This window comes from Podarcis bocagei (assembly GCF_964188305.1).
Source record: "Podarcis bocagei genome assembly, chromosome: 18".
Classification (NCBI taxonomy): Eukaryota; Metazoa; Chordata; class Lepidosauria; order Squamata; family Lacertidae; genus Podarcis; species Podarcis bocagei.
The window spans coordinates 6,012,671-6,036,894 of NC_138144.1; the positions used below are offsets into that span (position 1 = coordinate 6,012,671).

The 24,224-nt window shown below is 49.3% G+C and overlaps 1 protein-coding gene and 1 long non-coding RNA gene across 6 annotated transcripts in view; both read right to left on the bottom strand.

Moving 5' to 3' along the window:
• The window catches only part of SEMA6B (semaphorin 6B), a 179,670-nt gene that overhangs the window by 32,129 nt on the left and 123,317 nt on the right, over window positions 1-24,224 (bottom strand). For 4 of the 5 annotated variants that reach the window (XM_081177665.1, XM_081177666.1, XM_081177667.1 and 1 more), the window contains exons 3-6: window positions 23,912-24,038; window positions 12,622-12,679; window positions 11,406-11,468; window positions 1,424-1,525 (exon numbers count right to left, since the gene is read on the bottom strand). In XM_081177665.1, the coding sequence (XP_081033791.1) occupies window positions 1,424-1,525; window positions 11,406-11,468; window positions 12,622-12,679; window positions 23,912-24,038 (350 nt within the window). Of the gene's footprint in view, window positions 1-1,423; window positions 1,526-11,405; window positions 11,469-12,621; window positions 12,680-23,911; window positions 24,039-24,224 lie in introns of those variants that run through there. The other variant, XM_081177669.1, reaches the window with a different exon arrangement.
• The window catches only part of LOC308577810, a 132,738-nt gene that overhangs the window by 32,129 nt on the left and 76,385 nt on the right, over window positions 1-24,224 (bottom strand). The gene's annotated exons all lie outside the window — the stretch shown is intronic.

Consider the following 24,224-nt stretch of genomic DNA (forward strand, 5'->3'; position numbering starts at 1 on the left):
GTGCTTTCAAACTGCTAGGTTGGCAGGAGCAGGGACCGAGCAACGGGAGCTCATCCTGTCGCGGGGATTTGAACCACCGACCTTCCGATCGGCAAGCCCAAAAGGCTCTGTGGTTTAGACCACAGCACCACCCGCATCCCTAGTTTATAATATAGATAAGTGGATATACTGAATGCCCATTCCATCTGCCCTTCGGTTTATCACAGTTGTTTAGGTCTTGCTCCTCCAGGAGTTATTGGGGTGGTTCTGCAACAGAACGCTAGAATTTCAGTTCACAAACTGTACACTCGAAGCAGAGCCATTTGCCAAGTGTTGAACCTTATTTGTAGCCAAAGCACACAAGTAAGAGCTGTTCGACAGTGGAATCTGCTGCCAAGGAGTGTGGTGGAGTCTCCTTCTTTGGAGGTCTTTAAGCAGAGGCTTGACAACCATATGTCAGGAGTGCTCTGGTGGTGTTTCCTGCTTGGCAGGGGGTTGGACTCGATGGCCCTTGTGGTCTCTTTCAACTCTATGATTCTATGATTCTCTGAAGAGGGTGTTATCGGCAGACCTGGGGGAACCCTGAAATTCACAGCAGCTGCAAGACATCTTTAGGTGCTGGTGGGCAACCCCCAAAACAGCTCAAGTGAGCACCGAACCACAGAAGGGTGGCTGTCAAAGGAGAGGAGCAGCAGACTGCCCACCTGATCTTTTTACTCGCAACCACACCAGGGGATTGTCACTGACTGTCCCCCTCCTCCGACTCCGCGTTTGCCCCTTGTAGAAGTCGGAAGGGAGGAGGCAAAACAAGAACTAGCTGGCTCTGCCTTCCACTGTCTTTGGCGCCCCCCAACTGTTGGGCTCAGGGACATGGGGGGCGCTGTGGGTTAAACCACAGAGCCTAGGACTTGCCGATCAGAAGGTTGGCGGTTCGAATCCCTGCAACTGGGTGAGCTCCCATTGCTCGGTCTCTGCTCCTGCCAACCTAGCAGTTCGAAAGCACCTCAAAGTGCAAGTAGATAAAGAGGTATCGCTCCAGCGGGAAGGTAAATGGCGTTTCCGTGCGCTGCTCTGGTTCGCCAGAAGCGGCTTAGTTCTGCTGGCCACATGACCCGGAAGCTGTACGCCGGCTCCCTTGGCCAGTAAAGCGAGATGAGCGCCACAACCCCAGAGTCGTCCACGACTGAACCTAACGGTCAGGGGTCCCATTACCTTTACTGTTGGGCTCCTGGCCTTCTGCCCAATGGGCACCAGCCACCCTTGGTCAGAACACTATTTGAACCATTGGGCATGAAATAATAGCCCATAATGTTGGTTGCGTATATTGGGAGGGGAAGCAGGAATCTGGACGATTCAGCCAGACTAGTTGGGGCGCCATGTACAAACTGGGGTGAGCGATGAGTTACGGGCACCACCTGGCCTGCCCCAAGTTCTTGGTACTCACGGTGTAGTTGGCGCAGATGGGATTGAAAGCGTTGGTGCCACAGACGAAGAGGAGGTTGTCGTTGCGGAGGAGAAGCACTTTGATAAAATTCCGGCACTCTGCCTGGGGAGGAGAAGCGAAGCGATGAAGGCTGCAAAGCGAAAAGCACTCCTGACATGCTCAGAGTTTGCAAGGCCACTTCCGCCTTCAGGAGGTGGTGGGGTTGCGGGCTTCACGGCCCCTCCATGCGCGCGGTGGGTGGAAGCCAGCCCCGCGCGATTGGGGGAATTCCCGGCCGCGTCACCCCCTAGCCGGCCAATCGGCAGGTTCAGGGGGCGTGGCCTGCCCTATATAGGCAGGACGCGGCCGGGGATCTCCCTCTTTGCCGCCCGCCAGCTGTTCCTGTTTTCCCACCCTATAAGGTTTCGTTCTTTGACCTTGCTATGGACCTCGGTTGGTCGAGGGGCCTGGTAGGAATTTTTCCACTTGGCAAATTGGCACCAGCCACTTGGTTTTCGCCTACCTCGTAGCAAATCGCCACAACTTTCTGGGTATTGGAGGTTAGGCATTGGTATTGTTCTGTAGATGGAAGAGGGGAGGTAACGCCATCACCTGCCCCACATATTGAAGGGTAGTCCGATAAAGGATTCCGGGGGGCGTGGCCCTGTCCGAAGCCTAGGGAGGTGAGGGCCTAAGACCCGCCCTCTATCGGTGACCCCGGGGGAGTTCCTAGTTGATGTGCATCAGCAGGACTCCCCCTACTGGTGGTTAACCCTTCCTGGACTTCAAGCAGACGGGCTGGAGTAGGATATAGTCGGTTAGGACCAATGCCTAAGCCAACACCGCTCATCACCTGTAACCAATAAAGTTGTGGCCTTTTTTTAGCCCATTAACCTTAATAATTGTGTCATGTGTCATTATTTCCACCTGGGGAGGTCGGGAACTCGCCACGCAACGTTACTCTGCTGGCCTAGACGGGAAGCGAGCCCTATAGGGGGCTGAAGGCAGGTGAGCCCCAGGTCAAATCGAGTCTCCGACGCTTCTTTTCTTGTACCCACCAGACACCTCATAAAAACAAGCCAGGACTCCTTCTGAACAAGCAAAACTCTTTTATCATCATTTTTACTCCCCCTAATTGCAAGTTCAGTGCTCCGTGCTGTCAGGTGCGGGGCCAAATTCAGTCCAGTTCGCATCTGTAAGTGACCCTACTAAGTTTGCGCTTTGCAAACCGAATCAGAGCCATTCTGTTAGAATTTGCACTTCTCTGAATTTTTGTGGTGTAGTTCCGTGGGCAAGAAATGTGCATTCACATAGTAAGGTAGGGAAATGTGTATACAGTGGTACCTCAGGTTAAGTACTTAATTCGTTCCGGAGGCCCGTACTTAACCTGAAACTGTTCTTAACCTGAGGTACCACTTTAGCTAATGGGGCCTCCTGCTGCTGCCGTGCCGCCGGAGCACAATTTCTGTTCTCACCCTGAAGCTAAGTTCTTAACCTGAAGCACTATTTCTGGGTTAGCCGAGTCTGTAACCTGAAGCGTATGTAACCTGAAGCGTATGTAACCTGAGGTACCACTGTATTAGGGAAAACAGAATACAAAGATGCATTATATGGGGGGAATTGCTTTGCAAAAGTGTGTGCATTAGACAGGGTTTCCATACGTCCAGAACGTAACCAGAATTCGGCCTTTGAAACAGCACCTGGGCAGAAATTGCTGAAATGTCCAGGAAAATCCAGAAGTGTAGATTTTGTCACATTTCATTAAAAATAGCTCAAAAACTTTTCTTTAGATATTACCAAAAAAAAAGCTCAAGAATTTTTGTGTCCGGATTTTCACTTTTTGAAATATGGCAACTCTAGTACAGTATTAGAAGGAGAAAACATACAGAACATGCAGATATTGAGCAAAATTTGCCCTAAGATGCTACAATGAAGCCTCGGTCCCGTATACCTGAAGGAGCGTCTCCACCCCCATCATTCTGCCTGGATGCTGAGGTCCAGCGCTGAGGGCCTTCTAGCGGATCCCTCACTGCAAGAAGCCAAGTTACAGGGAACCAGGCAGAGGGCCTTCTCGGAGGTGGCATCTGCCCCGTGGAACACCCTCCCACCAGATGTCAAAGAGAACAACAACTACCAGACTTTTAGAAGACATCTGAAGGCAGCCCTGGTTAGGGAAGCTTTTAATGTTTGATGCATTACTGTATTTTAACATTTTGTTGGAAGTTGCCCAGAGTGGCTGGGGAAGCCCAGCTGGATGGGCGGGGTATAAATAATAAATTATTATTTTTAATATTATTATCATGAGGACTTGTTTTTCAAAAATTCGCAAACTGGTGTGGAAATGTGGAGAGCTGAGTTTCAGATTAGAAAAATGAGAAGCAACATGGGTTTTTTGGGGGGGGTTTGACGTCTCTGAAGTTTGGAGACGTACAATAGAATCCAACAAAACTCTCAAACCATAGAAGTGCCCTTCACCCCCCAAAAACAGTGTTTTTTGACCAGGAATCATGGACATGTTTGCATGCTATTGTTTTGTTTGTTATTACACTGTACATTTTGTGTGCGTGTGCTTTTATATTGCAAACTGCCCTGTGATCCCCGGACACAGGGCAGTGTAGAATTTTTTATTTTTAAATCAATCTAATCCATGCTATTTCAAAGCACACTTTCCCCAGACAGACGCCTCTTTGCGCACATTGTTCCATCAGGGAACTGGGTCTCCAAATTTGGAAGGGCGCAGATAGCAAAGCGGAATCTTTTGCGTATCATTTTGCAAAGTGTGGGGTTGGTCAGTCCCCCACCTTTGTTGTTGTTGTTTAGTCGTTTAGTCGTGTCCGCCTCTTCGTGACCCCCTGGACCAGAGCACGCCAGGCACTCCTGTCTTCCCCTGCCTCCCGCAGTTTGGTCAAACTCATTTTTGTAGCTTCGAGAACACTGTCCCACCATCTCGTCCTCTGTCGTCCCCTTCTCCTTGTGCCCTCCATCTTTCCCAACATCAGGGTCTTTTCCAGGGAGTCTTCTCTTCTCATGAGGTGGCCAAAGTCTTGGAGCCTCAGCTTCACGATCTGTCCTTCCAGTGAGCACTCAGGGCTGATTTCCTTCAGAATGGATACGTTTGATCTTCTTGCAGTCCACGGGACTCTCAAGAGTCTCCTCCAGCACCAGAATTCAAAAGCATCCATTCTTCGGCGATCAGCCTTCTTGATGGTCCAGCTCTCACTTCCATACATCACTACTGGGAAAACCATACCTTGAACTATACGCACCTTTGTTGGCAAGGTGACGTCTCTGTTTTTTAAGATGCTGTCTAGGTTTGCCCCCTCCCCTTAAACATGAGCAAAATGGAGTCTCTTATCTTGTCCCTGGTTTCAGGTTATGCTTTTTTTAAAAAAACTTGCTGTTGGCGATATCTTGACATTTGCACCTCACTCTTTACATCTTGTGCGGGTAGTAAAGGTCAAGGTAAAGGTACCCCTGCCCGTACGGGCCAGTCATGTCCAACTCTAGGGTTGTGCGCCCATCTCACTTAAGAGGCCGGGGGCCAGCGCTGTCCAGAGACACTTCCGGGTCACGTGGCCAGCATGATGAAGCTGCTCTGGTGAGCCAGCGCAGCACACGGAAACGCTGTTTACCTTCCCGCTATAAAGCGGTACCTATTTATCTACTTGCACTTTAGGGGTGCTTTCGAACTGCTAGGTGGGCGGGAGCTGGGACCAAAAGACGGGAGCACACCCCGCCGCGGGGATTTGAACCGCTGACCATGCGATCGGCAAGCCCTAGGCGCTGAGGTCTTAACCACAGCCGCCATCCGCGTCCACCCTCGTGAGGGTACCAGTAGTAATAATACTACTGGTAACAAATGGGAAAGGACACCTTTCTCGCTCCCGCCCCCCATCTCCGTGGCCAGCTATTTTGCCAGCTATTTTGCCAGCTATTTTGCTACCTCTTCTCCTTCACCCTCGCCTGCTCTAGCACAGACCTTTGTGTTTATATTGTGAGTTCTCATCCTCTCTCTTTGCTCTCCCATCTAAGCACCTTTCTTCCCTCTCTGTTTCCATGGTTTCCTAGCAGGCCAGAGAGAGAGAGAGAGAGGAACGTGGTTGGGTGAGCCATCCCCCCCCTCCCCGCAAACTCCGCTCACTTTCCCACTTCCTGCTAGCATCTCTACTTCATCTTTCGAAGCCATAATCCCTGCCAGGGTGGAAGGCAGGGGGAAAAAATTGTGTGTGTGTGTTTTAATCCTCAGAAATGGAGACCCTCCATGTGTCCCTATTTTCCAGGGACAATCCTGGATTTACAGAAGCCGTCGCGGTTTCTGATTTGATCCCAGAATGTCCCGCTTTTCCTTAGGATGTCCCTGTTTTCATCGGGGAAATGTTGGAGGGGAAGGAATAAGATGTCACTACAGTGGTGCCCCGCAAGACGAATGCCTCGCAAGACGGAAAACTCACTAGACGAAAGAGTTTTCCGTTTTGGAGGTGCTTTGCAAAACGAATTTCCTATGGGCTTGCTTCGCAAGACGACAATGTCTTGCGAGTTCCTGCTAGTTTTTTCCCCTTTCCCCCCTTTTTCTAAGCCGCTTATCAGCTGATCCGATCAGCAGATAAGCCGCTAAAAGCCGCTAATAGCGCTAATCCGCTAATCCGTCAATGGGCTTGCTTCGCAAGACGAAAAAACCGCTAGACGAAGAGAATCACAGAACGGATTCTTTTCGTCTTGCGAGGCACCACTGTATTTTCATTGGGGAAATGTTGAAGAGGATGGAATAAGATGCTCCTATTTTCATTAGAGAAATGTTGGGGGGGATGGAATAGAATGTCCCTATTTTCATCGGAGAAATGTTGGGGGGGATGGAATAAGAAGTCACTATTTTCATCAGAGAAATGTTGGAGGATCTGGAGTTATGAAGCTATCAGTATCTGTTCCTCATTTTTACCCCGATTGAAAATGTGCCTTTTTATAAGCGTTTGCATTTCTCTGCTTGGCTGGAGAACTGCGATTCGAAATTTGGAGAACTCGGAATTTCGAAAGCTGGTTTGCACCTTGTTTCAGAAAAGCGTGCATTGGTCGTTTCACCTTGAAATGCAAACCGAACGGGATTTCTCTCCCTTCCGCCCCCTAGGATTTGGAGAAGGACCACAGGGCAGCCTCTGGCATTTCTCGTTTGGCAAATTACTGTATTTTTCACTCCATAGGACGCACCCGACCATAGGACGCACCTTGTTTTAGAGGGGGAGAACAAGAAAAAAATTTTCTACCCCCCTCTGCCCAGCACCCCTTCAGTGAAGCGGCAGGAGCCACTGCACAGAGAGGGGGAGAATTTCCCCCCTCTTGTTTTCCCCCTCTAAAACAAGGTGCCGTTCAAGGTGCGTTCAGTGGTCTTCAGGAGGCTACCTTGGAAGCCTGGAGAGTGAGAGGGGTCAGTGTGGACCAACCCCTCTTGCTCTCCAGGCTTCAGGTTCCTTTCGACCTGCTCTTTGGGGCTGGTGGGGGGAAGCCCACCACCAGCCCCAAAGAGCAGGTCGGGGAGCAGCGGAAAGGCACACAGCCTTCCGCTGCTTCCCGAGCTTGTGGGGCTGGTGGTGGGGGAAGCGCTGCCCCCTCAGCCCCAAAGAGCAAAGAAGCCAAGACAGCTTCTGCCATAGCCACGCGCAATCTCTCCGGCAGGAAGAGGCTGCGTGCGGCTATGGCAATACCCCCACCTCCTACAAAAGCCCACAGGAGCCGAGCACCGTTTAAGGAGCGTGCAGCTCCTGTGGGCTTTTCTACAAGGAGGGAGAAGGGACTGACTGGCCGCAAGAGCTTGTCTGCGGCTTTTGGGGGCTTTTCCTGCCTGACTCCCCCCTGCATTCGCTCCACAGGACACACACACAGTTCCCCTTCACTTTTGGAGGGGGAAAAGTGCGTCCTATAGAGCGAAAAATACGGTAAACCCTGTTTAATTTTTCACCCTCCGACCCCCACCGCTCTCAGGGAAAGTCTCTGGATATTGGAGCCTCTCTGGGACCTGCGCGCCGTGTTTCACACTCTCCCTTCAGCTCTCTTCAGCTCCCAGCAAACATTTTATATCCAAAGTGATTTATTAAGAGGCTCGTATAATTGGTTTTGTAATTAATTATTTCTGGTCTGTTGATCGGAACAGACACATCTCATAATCGGTGCGAAATCCAATTTCCAGATTCTATTAACGCCTCCTTGGGCCGAGTGTGAGGGAGAAGAGCCAGACTTTCCCAGGAGACATCCCAAAAGGATTCAAAACTCTGGGGAGTCTCCTTGCTGCAGCTGTGGATCAGGGATTTCAGGCACCTTGCGACTGAGGTAAGTGTGTGTCAGGCCAAGCAGGCTGGCTTGCAAACTCTTTTAGCGGCCTATTTAAAGGACGTGAGCGAACACTTCACAGGAACACAAAGTTAATCCCTGTGATAATTTGGTCTTTGAAATAGAGCAAAACGCTCTACAGCGGAACCTTGGTTTTCGAACGTCTCCGTTGCTGAACCTTTCGGAACACGAACGCCGAAAACCCGGAAGTAAATGCTCCCGTTTTTGAACGCGCCTCAGAAGTCGAAACAGCTTCCGCTGTGTGTTTTTCAATTTTCTCAATTGAATTTGCTGGCAGCCCCTTTGCGCCTCGGTTTTCTAACATTTCAGAACTCAGACGGTCTTCTGGAATGGATTACGTTTGAGAAACAGAGTTACCACTGTATTCTGTACTCTTTTATTTTGTTCCGAGCTTTTAAGTTTTCTCGTTGGTGTTTTTCATCTTGATCCTGGCTGCTGACTGTAATCAAACGGCTACAGAGCAAAATGTACATTCCCATTTTGAGTATTGGATCTGTGGGGCTGACAGAGAGCCACTGCCACCTGGCCTTGTCACCGTGGTCACATGATCCCCGATCAGGTGAGCGAGGTACAAAAGGAGAGACAGAGATGCTGGAATGAGAGAATCTCAGAGATTCAGGTGGATCCAGCCAGTTCCTTTGCGTGGCAAGTTACCTCCCCCAATGAAATGAAGACACGGACACCATGATATAAGGTTAATGGGCGTAAATGGCCACAACTTTATTGATTACGGAAATTGAAGGTATTGGCCTTAGGCATTGGCTCCTATCGACCACCCGGCATGGGGACCGGGAAGGGTTGAAACACGACCGCGGGAGTCCTGTTGAAGTACGCCAACTAGGATCCCACGGGTGTCACCGCTCGGGGGCGTGCCGGGGGCCCTACCTCACAAGGCTTCGGACAAGGCCACGCCCCCCGGAGTCCTCTATCGGACTACCCCTTCACATTGGGGGAAGGTGATGGCGCTTCCTTCCCCCCCTCCATTTTGTCTAACCATTGCCCCATGCCAATGCCTAACCGCCAATGCCGAGAAAGTTGTGACGATTGCTACGAGGTAGGCAAAAAAACCAAAAGGCAGGAAATTGCACCAACTTGGAAAAATTCCTACCAGGCCCCTTGCGGCGACCAACTGGAGTCCATAGCAAGGCCAAGTCTAGCTAAACTAAGGGTGGGTGGGATGGGAAAACCGCTCGTCAGCTGGGCGAAGGGGGAAAAAAGAGGGCGGTCCCCGGGCGTGCCTGGCCCTAAATAGTCCGGGCCACGCCTCCCCCGCCCGCCCATTGGCGGGCTGGGTTGAAGACACGCCCGGGGATTCCCCCAAGGGAAGCCTCCGCGGATGTGGGAGGCTCCTGCCCGCAACACCCTCTCCGCTGCAAGGGCGGAAAGGGCTTTGTTTCCCCTTCCCTTGCAGACCAGATTTGACAGGAGGCGGGGCTACCCACCTGTCAATCACCTAACGTCAGAATGACACCAGACGATTGCCAGAATGGATTACAGTGGTACCTTGGGTTAAGAACCCAATTCATTCTGAAGGTCCATTCTTAACCTGAAATTGTTCTTAACCTGAGGTACCACTTTAGCTAATGGGGTCTCCTGCTGCCGCCGCTGTGCGATTTCTGTTCTCATCCTGAAGCAAAGTTCTGAACCTGAGGTACTATTTCTGGGTTAGAGGAGTCTGTAACCTGAAGCGTCTGTAACCTGAAGCGTCTGTAACCCGAGGTACCACTGTACGTTCGAAAACCGTGGTATCACTGTGGTTGGTCAAGGGAGCCGTGGACTCAGAAAGGTTGAAGACCTCTGCTTTACGCAATCTCCTAGTCCCTATTATTGCAAGGCTCAGTTTGAAAATATCCTGGTGATTAGGAAGGCCTTAGTCGCCCCTGCCCCATTTCTGTGAAATGCTGACCCATTTATAGGGATGAGTCACTCTAGAGCTAGACGTCCAAACACCTGCAGAAAATGGCCAGGAGTCCTTAAAAATCAACACATCCTATTCAAAAGCAAAGGACCGCACTGAGGATCTCTCCAAGTGTCCCTATTTTCCAGGGATAGTTCTGGATTCAGTAGTGATGTATGGAAGTGAGAGCTGGACCACAAAGAAGGCTGATCGCCGAAGAATGGATGCTTTTGAATTCTGATGCTGGAGGAGACTCTTGAGAGTCCCATGGACTGCAAGAAGATCAAACCTCTCCATTCTGAAGGAAATCAGCCCTGAGTGCTCACTGGAAGGACAGATCGTGAAGCTGAGGCTCCAGTCCTTTGGCCACCTCGTGAGAAGGGAAGACTCCCTGGAAAAGACCCTGATGTTGGGGAAGATGGAGGGCACAAGGAGAAGGGGACGACAGAGGACGAGATGGTGGGGCAGTGTTCTCAAAACTGCTAACATGAGTTTGACCAAACTGCAGGAGGCAGTGGAAGACAGGAGGGCCTGGCGTGCTCTGGTCCAGGGGGTCACGAAGAGGCGGACACGACTAAACGACTTAACAACAAAAAGTCCTGGATTAACGGAAGCCATCCCACGTTTTTGACTTGATCCCGGAATGTCTTGCTTTTCCTTAGGACGTTGACGTTTCTCAGCTATTTTTAAGGAAATTTTCCCAAAAAATCAACACTCCTGACACGGGTTGCCATACGCCTGGGTTTTCCTGGACATTTTACCAATTTTTGGAAATTCCGCCCGGACGCAATTTCTGACAGAAATGGCAGCCCAAGTTAAGCTGCAGTTCCTTAAAGCTAGGGTATCAGAGACTCTGCACAGTTTTGCAGACATATGAGAATGTTGAGGGGGGAAAACTCTGTGCCCAGTTATACTTTAGATGTGAGATTGAGGGGGGGGGCGGCGAAATCTAGGTGCTCTGAACATGCTTGAGTGTGCAACACGAAGACACACCGTGAGTGGCAGAACCAATTATGCAAAAGATGTCATTACAGGCAAGCGTAATGATTTATTCAAGCTGTCGAGTCCAGCTTTCTTCAGAGCACGGCGTCAGTTATGTTAGCCCAGGACCTGGATGTTAAAAAGCATCGCAAAACATGCAACAGCAAATAAGTGGAGATTTCTGGCCAGATGTTCCCTGGGTCTCCTCTTCCTGATAAGGTTCAAGTTTCTTATTTTTCCAATCTTACCTTCAGCTCCGCACATTTCCACAACTGTTTGCAAACTTTTTTTATTTTATAAAAAGTCCCCATGCAAATTCATTGGCACCTTAGGGCAAATTTCTCCTGATAGACACCATTCGGTGTGCAATTTTGCCTAATACAGGGGCTACCTCGGATCTCGAACGAATCCGTTCCGGAAGCCCGTTCAGCTTCCGAAACGTTCGACAACCGGGGGGCGGCTTCCCATTGGTTGCAAACCTTATTGCACTCAGCAGAAAGTGTGTCGCATGTTTGGGTTCTGAAAAATGTTTGAAAACAGAAGCATTTATTTCTGGGTTTTCGGCATTTGAGAACCGAAACGCACGACAACGGAGGCGTTCAGGAACCAATGTGCCACTCTAAACACATTTCCCCAAAGCAATTTCCTCTAAAACGACACATTTTTTGCATGCTGTTTCCCCCACTAGTATTAAGTATTAGTATTACTAGTATTAGTATTTCCCCCACTAGGTAAGTGCATTTATATGTGAACTTGGCATTGTAAGCTGCCGCAAAACAGACTTACCTCGTGTTTTCCTTTCATCCGGCAGATGTTGATATCGTGTTGATTCGACCTCCATGTCAGTTTCTAGGCAAAGACCGAACAACAACAAAAATGGGTCAAAGAAAAATAGGGAGATAATGATATCTGTGTGGAGGGTGTTGTAGTCTCTTCCCCTCAAAACACACTTCTAAACAGTACAGTCGTACCTTGGAAATTGAAAGGAATCAGTTCCGGAAGTCCATTCGACTTCCAAAATATTCAGAAACCAAAGTGTGGCTTCTGATTGGCTGCAGGAAGCACCTGCAGCCAATCGGAAGCCCCGGAAGCCCTGTTGGATGTTCGGGTTGCAAAGAACGTTCGCAAACCGGAACACTCACTTCCGGTTTTCGATAGTTCGGGAGCCAAAACGTCTGAATACAAAGGCGTTTGGGATCCAAGGTATAAGATTTACCAACCAAAGTGGTATTCAGCTAAGTTTTACTCACCGAGTAGACCCACTGAAATGAATGGATGTGGCGCATTAATTCCAGCAGTTCTGCTCTCAGTAAAATGTAGCTGATTGCCACCCAAAGGCTGCAACCATAACCCCGTTTGCCTGGGAGTAAGTCTCATTGCATTCCATAGGACTTACTTCTGAGCAGACATGGTTTCATTTGCACTGAAAAATCTTCTTTCGGAGGGACCTCCCTGGTTCTAGCCTATAATTTCCTGTTGCCTCTTTCCCCTGGGCTCAGTATCCATTTCAAAAATGCCCTCTTTGCTACGCTGCTGAGCTGTGACACCGGCTCTTATTGGGTGTGTTCTGTACTGTTATATCTCCGTTCTGTTTTACTGAGAAAATCAATAAAAGCCTATTTAAAAATAGCCCAGTCCTGTGAAGATCCATATCCATCTGAGAGGCAGTCAACCTCCAAGGGAGTACTTTTTAGCAGGGTCTTGCGTTTCAAAACATTGGGTTCGATCCAGTGCTTTAAAAAAAAAAGAAAAGGAAAAAAAGGTGTTGGTACTCACCATGATGTTGTTACAGAAAGTGTCGAACTTTTAATATATATATATTTAAAGGTGCTGCTACTGCGTAGCACCTTTGAGTACCCCCAGAAAAAAGCACACTACCCAGCCAACTTTAGTCCTGCTCAGAGTAGTCCCATTGCAATTCATGGGCCTAAGTTAATAATGCAAATTAATTTCACTGACAAGGGCTACAAAGAAACCTCCACTTTTGAGGCTAATCACGTACCTGATGGTAGCACATTTCACTGGCCGAGGGTTCAAGGCTTATGCGGTACAAGTTGTCCCTGGGAAGAAAAGAAAGGGAGAAAAATTTAAAATGAAGTAGTAGAGACATCACCTTGCCAACAAAGGTCCGTATAGTAAAAGCTCTGGTTTTCCCAGTAGTGATGTATGGAAGTGAGAGCTGGACCATCAAGAAGGCTGATTGCCGAAAAATGGATGCTTTTGAATTACGGTGCTGGAGGAGACATTTGAGAGTCCCATGGACTGCAAGAAGATCAAACCTCTCCATTCTGAAGGAAATCAGCCCTGAGTGCTCACTGGAAGGACAGATCCTGAAGCTGAGGCTCCAAGACTTTGGCCACCTCATGAGAAGAGAAGACTCCCTGGAAAAGACCCTGATGTTGGGAAAGATGGAGGGCACAAGGAGAAGGGGATGACAGAGGATGAGATGGTGGGACAGTGTTCTCAAAGCTACCAGCATGAGCTTGACCAAACTGCGGGAGGCAGTGGAAGACAGGAGTGCCTGGCGTGCTCTGGTCCACGGGGTCACAAAGAGTCGGACACGACTAAACGACTCAACAACATTTGTTTCGAAATTTTAAAACAATTGGCATTGTCTATGGTTTTGTGCATTGATTCTTGCGAGCTGACTCGGGGGGTCTTTCTGGTCCACAGTCCAAAAAGTATAAGTAAACAGGAATGTAACGTAACATGTCCGAGCAAAACTGGTTTAGGGGCTTTGCTTGTGTTTTGAGGATCGGAGAACTGCGCTGCCAAATTTGGAGAAGATGTGAAATTTGGTGGGCTTCTATTAGGATGCCAAACCAAAGGGCTTTCACCCTAAATCAGAACATGCTATCCTAGTAGAAAATTAGTGAAAGGTCAACGGCTGCCCCTTCTGTCCGCTTTTTCCCCCATTCCCAGAAAATATATCCTTGAGGATTTTCGTTGAGGCTGCGGGGTGAAACAATAGCGTTTCCCTTTCCCCACAATCGTCTCAGTTAAGTTGCCAGGCTTGGATGTTCAGAATTACAACTACAAGAAGGAAGATTCCACCTAAACATTAGGAAGAACTTCCTGACAGTAAGAGCTGTTCGACAGTGGAATTTGCTGCCAAGGAGTGTGGTGGAGTCTCCGTCTTTGGAGGTCTTTAAGCAGAGGCTTGACAACCATATGTCAGGAGTGCTCTGATGGTGTTTCCTGCTTGGCAGGGGGTTGGACTCGATGGCCCTTGTGGTCTCTTCCAACTCTATGATTCTATGATTCTATGAATTCGCCTCCTAAGTGGCTTCTGAAGCTGGCAAGATGAACAACGGTGATTCATGGAACAATGCCTGAAGTAGGTAGTTTATGCTGCGGGAGGCAGATACATCTCGCGTACACCTGCCCTTAATAATAATAATAATAATAATTTATTTATACCCCACCTATCTGGCTGGGCCTCCCCAGACACTCTGGGCGGCTTCCAACAAAACACTACAATACAATAACCTATTAAACATTAAAAGCTTCCCTAAACAGGGCTGCCTTCAGATGTCTTCTAAAAGTTTGGAAGTTATTGGGGGGGGGTGTTGGGAAACCGGAGCAGCCGAGGCGCTGAAAGAGGAAGGTCTTCGGCCGCGCCGGCCCTAAATAGCGTGAGCCACGCCTCCCAGGCCAGCCGATTGGCTGGCAAGGGGAATGACGCGGCCGAGGATTCCCTCAAGCAGGCAGGGGCTGCAAACCGGCCCCTGCGCACGTGGAGGGGGGGCGTGAAGCCCTCAACCCACCTCCTCTCTAGCTCGGAAGTGGCTTTCCGCAACGGATTAAGTTTGAGAACCAAGGTACCACTGTATTCGCTTTGTAACCCCCTGTCTTTGCAACAATCAGACAGGAGGGGGTGCCAAACGCTATCTGAGAAAACCAGGAATGCGCATGGACCACTTTTCCTTGCGCCCAACTCTGGTGAGTTCAACTGCATTAGAAACTCAGCGGGGAGGGTTAATCACCTCCTCACACTGCTTCTCTGCTTCAAAATGTAACCTGCTGCTTCGACTTTGCAGATTTGCAGAGGAGAGCCAAGTCTCCCATCGTCAGATCAAAAGGCACCCAAAATCCAGTTTCTCCCTCCCAGAACCGCACCTCCCCAAATAAGACACTTCTCCTGGAAAAGGTATCCATTTGGAAATTCCACATATCCAGAGCCAAGCTTGGGTAACAGGTTCTGGGTTCGAATGCTTGTAAAGCCGGCTCTGGGTGCGAGGCGGTGCTAGCAAAGTGCCCCCAGTGCCCCCTGGCACGCTGTGCTAGGCTTAGGCTGGCAGCATCAGCCGGACCAGCATGCCCATTGGGTGAACTCGCTGGCATTCCTTGTCCCTCATTTTCATTTCTCCACAATGCAATACTCTAGAAAAAGCTCTGCAGTGTCAGCGAAGTAACATTGAGGATTCCAGGGAGGCTGGGCGTATGAGTTGCTGGGGGGGGGGGAGCGTGGGTGGAAAGACCTGTCAACTTTGGTTTCTCTCAGTTTTGCATTGTTCAAGTTTTAAGCGGAATCTGTCACATTTCCGCATGCATTTGCGAGTTTTTAAAAATCTCACTGGCACATCACGGCAAATTTCTCCCGATAATGACATTTTCATACGCAGCTTTACCTAATGTACGCATGATTTGCAAAGCAATTCTCTTTAAGACAATGTACCACTGTCCATTATTTTCACTAATGACTAATGCATAGAGGCGGTTGGAGGATGGATGGCGGCTAACAGATTGAGGTTGAATCCTGACAAGACAGAAGTACTGTTTTTGGGGGACAGGAGGCAGGCGGGTGTGGAGGACTCTCTGGTCCTGAAGGGGGTAACTGTCCCCCTGGAAGACCAGGTGTGCAGCCTTGGAGTCGTTTTGGACTTACAGCTGTCCATGGAGGCCCCGGTCAATTCTGTGTCCAGGGCAGCTGTTTATCAGCTCCATCTGGTACGCAGGATGAGACCCTCCCTGCCCGCAGACTGTCTCACCAGAGTGGTGCATGCTCTGGTTATCTCCCGCTTGGACTACTGCGCTCTATGTGGGGCTACCTTTGAAGGTGACCCAGAAACTACAACTAATCCAGAATGCGGCAGCTAGACTGGTGACTGGGAGCGGCTGCTGAGACCATATAACACCGGTCTTGAAAGACTTACACTGGCTCCTGGTACGTTTCGGAGCGCAATTCCGAGTGTTGGTGCTGACCTTGAAAGCCCTAAACGGCCTCAGTCCAGTATACCTGAAGGAGCGTCTCCACCTCCATCATTCTGCACGGACACTGAGGTCCAGCACCGAGGGCCTTCTGTCAGTTCCCTCGCTGAGAGAAGCCAAGTTACAGGGAACCAGGCAGAGGGCCTTCTCGGTAGTGGCGCCCACCCTGTGGAGTGCCCTCCCACCAGATGTCAAAGAGAAAAATAACTACCAAACATTTAGAAGACATCTAAAAGTAGCCCTGTTTAGGGAAGCTTTGAATGTTTAATAGGTTATTGTATTTTAGTGTTTTGTTGGAAGCCGCCCAGAGTGGCTGGGGAAACCCAGCCAGATGGGCAGGGTATAAATAATAAATTATTATTATTATTATAGAGGACAGTGATGGTTTTAGGTGCGTCCGATATGTGTGTGCATTGAGCCGAACCCAGAAGCATCCCAAAAACATCACAACAAGGGGTGATGGGCAGAGGCAGTATGTTTGCAGGATTTTCCCATGGTGTTTCAAATATCTTTTTCTTTGGTGATCCCTTGTAGCTGAGTAAGATTGTCTTCCATAAACACGGTTTTAACAGTGAGTCCGTAAGTGACTCTGGAGGCCAATTCTGGATCCATACGTCCTTCCACAGTGTGGACATTGGTTACCGGGCGGGAGTTGATCACGGTGAGGGTTTGCCAAGCGTTCCTTCCTCTTAGCACATTTATCCCTTTCGTCCTGAGTTCGAGGGTCTTCAAAGCCCATGACACCTTTGGTCAAGGCTGTTCTCCAATTGGAGCGATTGCAGGCCAGTGTTTTCCAATTGTTGGTGTTTATACTGCATTTTTAAAGATTTGCCTTGAGACAGTCTTTGAACCTCTTTTGTTGACCACCAGCATCACGCTTTCCATTTTTAAGTTTGGAATAAAGTAGTTGCATTGGAAGATGATAATCAGGCATCCGCACAACATGACCAGCCCAACAAAGTTGATGTTGAAGAATCATTGCTATGACACAGGTGATCTTTGCTTCTTCCGGTACACTGGCATTAGTTCACCTGTCTTCCCAAGTGATGTGTAAGATTTTTCGGAGACACCACTGTTGATGGAATCTTTCGAGGAGTTGGAGATGGCGTTTATAAGTGGTCCACGTTTCACAAGCATACAGTAAGCTTGGTAGCACAATAGCTTTGTAAACAAGCATTTTGGTTTCCCTGTGAATGTTCCAGTCCTCAAACACTCTGCATTTCAATCAGAAGAAAGCTGCACTCGCAGAGCTCAGGCGATGCTGGATTTCGGCATCAATGTCAGTCCTTGTGGAAAGGTTACAAAGGGATGTTTGCAGGATTTTCCCACGGTGTTTCAAATATACGTGACTACACTTAAACATGCGGTGCCTTGGTACCTAAATGGGGGGTTGCCCATGCATTTTTTAAAAAATACCTGCATTACTCCAGAATGTGCATTTTGGAACGTATTACAGTGGCAAGGTAAAGGTAAAGGGACCCCTGACCATTAGGTCCAGTCGTGGCTGACTCTGGGGTTGCGGCGCTCATCTTGCTTTACTGGCCAAGGGAGCCGGCGTACAGCTTCCGGGTCATGTGGCCAGCAGGACTAAGCCGCTTCTGGCGAACCAGAGCAGCGCATGGAAACGCCATTTACCTTCCTGCTGGAGCGGCACCTATTTATCTACTTGCACTTTTGACGTGCTTTCAAACTGCTAGGTTGGCAGGAGCAGGGACCGAACAACGGAAGCTCACCCCATTGCGGGGATTCGAAACGCCGACCTTCTGATCGGCAAGCCCTAGGCTCTGTTGTTTAGACCACAGCACCACCCACGTCCTCCATTACAGTGGTACCTTGGGTTAAGTACTTAACTTGAAACTGTTCTTAACCTGAAGCACCACTTTAGCTAATGGGGCCTCCTGCTGCTGCCACACGATTTCTGTTCTCATCCTGAAGCAAAGTTCTTAACCTGAAGCACTATTTCTGGGTTAGTGGAGTCTGCAACCTGAAGCGTCTGTAACCTGAACCGTATGTAACCTCAGGTACCACTGTACTTGGTGGGGAGAATTGCACTGCAACGTTCAGATAAATGCACGCATTGTTTCAGAAAGAAGAAGAAGAAGAAGAGTTTGGATTTGATATCCTGCCTTTCACTCCCTTTAAGGAGTCTCAAAGCGGCTCACATTCTCCTTTCCCTTCCTCTCCCACAACAAACACTCTGTGAGGTGAGTGGGGCTGAGAGACTTCAGAGAAGGGTGACTGGCCCAAGGTCACCCAGCAGTTGCATGTGGAGGAGCGGGGAATCGAACCCGGTTCCCCAGATTACGAGACTACCGCTCTTAACCACTACACCACACTGGCTCTCCGGTGCAAATCTGGTGGGTTCTCCTGTAAACGTGAGCCAAATTGAATTTCTACCTAGACCACAACTTCCATCAGTGACGGTGCACCCTAGCATTCATCCGAGACGCCCTGTGCTGCCTCTCTGAAGGGTAAGCAAGTTTGGACGCCAGAACCAAGTACGTACCAGGGGCCCACGGTTTCCCGTGCACAACCCGAAAGGTGCATTGCCGCCACTTGTGACTGACGGGTCTCCCGGCCTCAGCGGCGCATCCAGGCGCTCTGTTTACAAACGGCAGAGTCGCGCTTCATTACCCCACCAACCCCATCTGCGCAGCCCAGACTTTTAAAGTCCCATTAAAAACGCAAATAGATAAAAATTATATACCCAGAACGGGATTTATGATGTGCAAGGCTCCGGGGCGAGGTGCGGGAGGAGGGGAGAAGGCAGCGCACTGAGGAGAAATCCATGCACATGTCTGGAGGTGATTTAGCGCTTTATTGGGGTGGGGGTGCGGATAGCACCCCGAAGCATCTAAAACGGCTAGGCAAGATGAGCATTCAAGTGCCAGCCCACCCAATAGAAACTACAACTAATCCAGAATGTGGCAGCTAGACTGGGGACTGGGAGTGGCCTCCAAGACCACAGACACTGGTCCTGAAAGACCTACATTGGCTCCCAGTACATTTCCGAGCACAATTCAAAGTGTTGGTGCTGATCTTTAAAGCCCTAAACGGCCTTGGTCCAGTATACCTGAAGGAGAGTCTCCACCCCCATCGTTCAGCCCAGACACTGAGGTCCAGCTCCGAGGGCCTTCTGGCGGTTCCCTCCGTGTGAGAAGCAAGGTTAAAGGGAACCAGGCGGAGGGCCTTCTCGGTGGTGGCACCCGCCCTGTGGAACACCCTCCCATCAGATGTCAAGGAAATAAACAACTACCTGACTTTTAGAAGACATCTGAAGGCAGCCCTGTTTAGGGAAGCTTTTAATGTTTAATGTTTTATCGCTTTCTTTTGGAAGACACAAGATTTACCCACTTTGGAAGAATGGCAGATGAAGGTGATGGACTATATGGAACTGGCGGAAATGACTGGCAGAATCCGAGACCAGGGAGAAGAGTCGGTGGAAGAAGATTGGAAGAAATTCAAAGATTATCTACAGAAATATTGTAAAATTAATGAATGTTAGAATGATGTTGGATAGAAATTAAGTGGTTTCCAGCTGTAATGCTTTAAGGGAATATGAAAAAGGGTTATAAATAGGTAAAATTTTAATGCTATTATTTTTAAGATCAAGATTAGGATAATTAAAAAGGGTAAGGATTTGCTGATTCAACAGATGGAAGTGGAATACAAAAAAGGGAGGTATGAGGAGGTCCGGGAAACAAGCTAAAGGAAAATAAGTAATGGAAAACCTGTGTGTTTTTTAACTATTTTTATTTTGTATTTTTATTTTGTTTATTTTTGTTGTTGTTGTTGTTATACTTTAAAAAAATCTTAATAAATTTCTTATTAAAAAAAAAGTTTTATCGCTTTCTTATTATGTTGGAGTGGCTGGGGAAACCGAGCCAGGTGGGCTGAGTGTAAATAATAAATTATTGGACTGCCCTTCTTTGTCATTTGAATCCATTGGTTTGGGCCAAACCCTCTGGAGCAGCAGAAAATGAGCTTACTCCATCAGTGGTCCAGGACCTCATAGTAGGTCAAGGACCGCCTCTCTGCACATGAACCAACCTGGATCCTGGGAGCATCATCTGAGACCCTTCTTTGTGAGCCAGCTCCATGAGTGGTCCTGAGGGTGGCAACATGACAACAGGGCCTTTTCTGTGGTGGCTCCCTGTTTGAGGAACGCTCTCCCCAGGCAGGCCTGCCTGGCGCCTTCATTACATATCTTTAGTTGCCAGGCGAAAACATTCCTCCGTAAACAGGCCTTTAACTATTTGCAGCCTTTTAGAAGTTTTAAATATTTATTTCTCTCCTCCCTTGATTTTAATGTGGGGTTGTTGATGTTTTGGTTTGTTTCTTTGGTCACAAGCTGCTTTGAGCTTCCCTGGGCAAGGTAAAGACAATCAACAAACAAACAATCAATCCACGTGACAGCCTGTATTTGAATCTGGCTATATTAGGGTTGCCATATGCCTGGAATTTCCCAGACATAGCCAGTATTCAGCCCTTATCAAAAGCGTCCATAGAGACGCAGGTGGCGCTGTGGGTTAAACCACAGAGCCTAGGACTTGCCGATCAGAAGGTCGGCGGTTCGAATCCCCGCAACAGGGTGAGCTCCCTTTGCTCTGTCCCAGCTCCTGCCAACCTAGCAGTTCGAAAGCACGTCAAACTCCAAGTAGATAAATAGGTACCGCTCCGGCGGGAAGGTAAATGGCATTTCCGTGCTCTGCTCTGGTTCACCAGAGGCGGCTTAGTCATGCTGGCCACATGACCCGGAAGCTGTACGCTGGCTCCCTCGGCCAGTAAAGCGAGATGAGCGCCGCAACCCCAGAGTCGTCCGCGACTGGACCCAATGATCAGGGGTCCCTTTACCTCTAACAGCGTCCAGGCGGAAATCGCTGAAATGTCCTTGGAAATCTGGGTGCATGGCAGCCCATGCCGTTAGAATTTTATTGAAAATAGCTCAAAAACTCTTTTTTTAAAAAACATTTCACAACTTTGGGTAAAAAAAAAGCTCATCATTTGTGCCCGGGTTTTCTCTTCTTGAAATAGGGGAACCCTATATTTGAAGATGTCCTGTCTCCTGACGGTCATGGATTGTGCTGGCCCATTCCACCATACCTGCAGCGATCTCTTGGTGACTGAACCTGACTCACCTGACTCACGAGTCGCTCTGAATAGGCTTTGTCCGAATCTGATGAACAGCCCTTTAGTTGCCATTCATTGCTTTAGTTGCCACTTTAGTTGCGGCCACTGTGAGCGTTGCAAGGTGAATTTGCGTGTGTAGGTCATAGAATCATAGAATCATACAGTTGGAATAGACCACAAGGGCCATCGAGTCCAACCCCCTGCCAAGCCACCCCTCAAAATAATTCACACATCATACGTAATTTAAGTTTAAGGTTTTTGGGCACTATTTTGGCCACAAATTTATTAAAATACAAAATCTGTGAGTGGTTGCTTAGACATTGGTTATGACTATCTGTTCCCCCGCCTGGGACAGAACTGACATTCCGAACTCCATCGGAAGCCAGTGAAGGGAAAGACGATGTTGGGGATCAGTTGAGCTGAGCGTCAGTCCCTCACCGCTCACCCAACCAGCTCCCCAAGGCTCGCCGGCCCTGGTCCCATTTCAGGGATTGGACGAAATCATGGCAAACCACAGGATTCCTTTAACGGATTCCTTTAACCATTGGAGGGGCAGGCACAGCCTATCCTGACCCCTCCACCACCAGCTTTTTATAACCAATAACTAACCGCAACCTTACAAGTTGTGACGAATTGCTAAGTACAGTGGTGCCCCGCAAGACGAATGCCTCGCAAGACGGAAAACTCGCTAGACAAAAGAGTTTTCCGTTTTGGAGGTGCTTCGCAAAACGAATTTCCTATGGGCTTGCTTCGCAAGACGAATGTCTTGCGAGTTCCTGCTGGTTTTTTTCCCTTCCCCCCCTTTTTTCTAAGCTGCTAAGCCGCTTATCAGCTGATCCGATCAGCAGATAAGCCGCTAAAAGCCGCTAATAGCGCTAATCCGCTAATCCGTCAATGGGCTTGCTTCGCAAGACGAAAAAACCGCTAGACGAAGAGAATCACAGAACGGATGCTTTTCGTCTTGCGAGGCACCACTGTAGTAGGCAAAAACCAAGTGGCACCAGCCAATCAGCCAAATGGCAAAATTCCTACTAGGCCCCTGCCCCAAGGCAGACGACCCCATGACAGGCAAAGCAAGGTGAGCGCAGCGCAGGGCAGGGTTGAAACCGCCGCTTCGCTATATGCCTCGTGACAAGGCGCTAGACCTCATTCTGGGAAGGCCGCGCAACTCTGAAATTAGGCAAGGCAGCAGTTTACGGAGCACGCCGAAATCTATCAGGCACAGTGCCTTAACCCGGCCTCGCCATTCTTAATTTATCCTGCTTTCTCTGCTGTGCTCTTCCTGTGGATTTCAGGTTGCTATGGCGATGGAGCAGTCCGCAAGCTAGGCAGCTCTGCACCCCCTTTGTATTATGTCTCCGCATCCACCCCCCTTTGGCTCCTCCAGCAAATATTTGACGCTACTCTTAAAGGCACAGGAGCCTCACGTTGCAGCTGGTTAGACCTGCGGGGGTCACCGAGGAGAGAGTGCCTTTGAACATGTGCAGAGTGCCTTTCCCTTCTCATGGACGGGCCAGCAAATAGGGACATTCTGGGATCAGACCGGAAGCTGGGATGGCTTTCATAATTCCAGGACTGTCCCTGGAAAACTGGGATGCTAGGAGGGTATTATTCCACCATAAGGTAAAGCGTAAAGGGACCCCTGACCATTAGGTCCAGTTGTGGCCAACTCTGGGGTTGCGGCGCTCATCTCGCTTTACTGGCCGAGGGAGCCGGCATACAGCTTCCGGGTCATGTGGCCAGCAGGACTAAGCCGCTTCTGGCGAACCAGAGCAGCGCATGGAAACGCCGTTTACCTTCCCGCCGGAGTGGTACCTATTTATCTACTTGTACTTTTGATGTGCTTTCGAACTGCTAGGTTGGCAGGAGCAGGGACCGAGCAACGGGAGCTCACCCCGTCATGGGGATTCGAACCGCCGATCTTCTGATCGCCAAGTCCTAGGCTCTGTGGTTTAACCCACAGCACCACTCGCGTCCAGACAGCCTACCTCCAGGTTAAACAAGCATTTTGTTCAGACTTAAAGATAGGGATCATCTACAGGGTTCTTTTAGATGGCGGATGAATGACGCTATGCTGAGAAATGATTTGATTGTAAATAAAGCTCAAAAGACCCTAAAGGACTATTTTGAGTTGAACCTAAACCCTGGAATTGAAGCAAGGGTCGTATGGGATGCAATTAAAGCGGTAATGCGAGGTTTTTTGATTCAACAGAACTCTATCAGGAAGAAATAGTAGAATGAGCAAAAGGAAAAAATTCTGTCTCAGTTAAAGGAGAAAGAGAAAGAAATGACATGTAACCCAAAAAATCAACAGATTCAAAAGGAAATTAAAGCGTTACAATCTCGGTATTCACAAATAGTAAACCAAGAAATTGGTTTAACCCACAGCGCCACCCGCGTCCACCATAGGCAATTCATATTGTAACTCTCAGTTTTTAGAAGGGAATAAGTCCCTCTTAGGGACGCGGGTGGCGCTGTGGGTAAAACCTCAGCGCCTAGGACTTGCCAATCGCATGGTCGGCGGTTCGAATCCCCGCGGCGGGGTGCGCTCCCGTCGTTCGGTCCCAGCGCCTGCCAACCTAGCAGTTCGAAAGCACCCCTGGGTGCAAGTAGATAAATAGGGACCGCTTACCAGCGGGAAGGTAAACGGCGTTTCCGTGCGTGCTGCGCTGGCTCGCCAGATGCAGCTTGTCACGCTGGCCACGTGACCCGGAAGTGTCTGCGGACAGCGCTGGCTCCTGGCCTATAGAGTGAGATGGGCGCACAACCCTAGAGTCTGGCAAGACTGGCCCGTACGGGCAGGGGTACCTTTACCTTTACCTTTTAAGTCCCTCTTGCCTTCACCGAATAACCACGGTCCCCGTTTCTAAACCATGCACTGAGCTTCCGAATGTTATAGGGATGCCAGGGACATCTTAACATGCCCATATGGCTGGGTTGTATGGGGTTACCTGTCTCCTATGTACAAAGTCCTGTTGAACGTCAACATTCGTTGGATCCTGAGGCGCTCTGCACCGCCATCTTGGCTGGAAAACCGGCCCATCCCGTTGCCCACGAAGACCGGGTAATGCTTCACATCTGCGGGAAAGCGAGAGAAGGTCAAGAGGAAGTTGGAGAAGTTTATTTACGTTTATGTGTTCGCGCATTTGAAGATCGCTCTTCCAGTGGAAACCGGGTCCACAGCCACACCATGCAGCCGAAGCACATTCGGTGCATGTGGCTTCCCTCAAAGGATTCTGGGAGCTGTAGCGTGCACCCTCACAG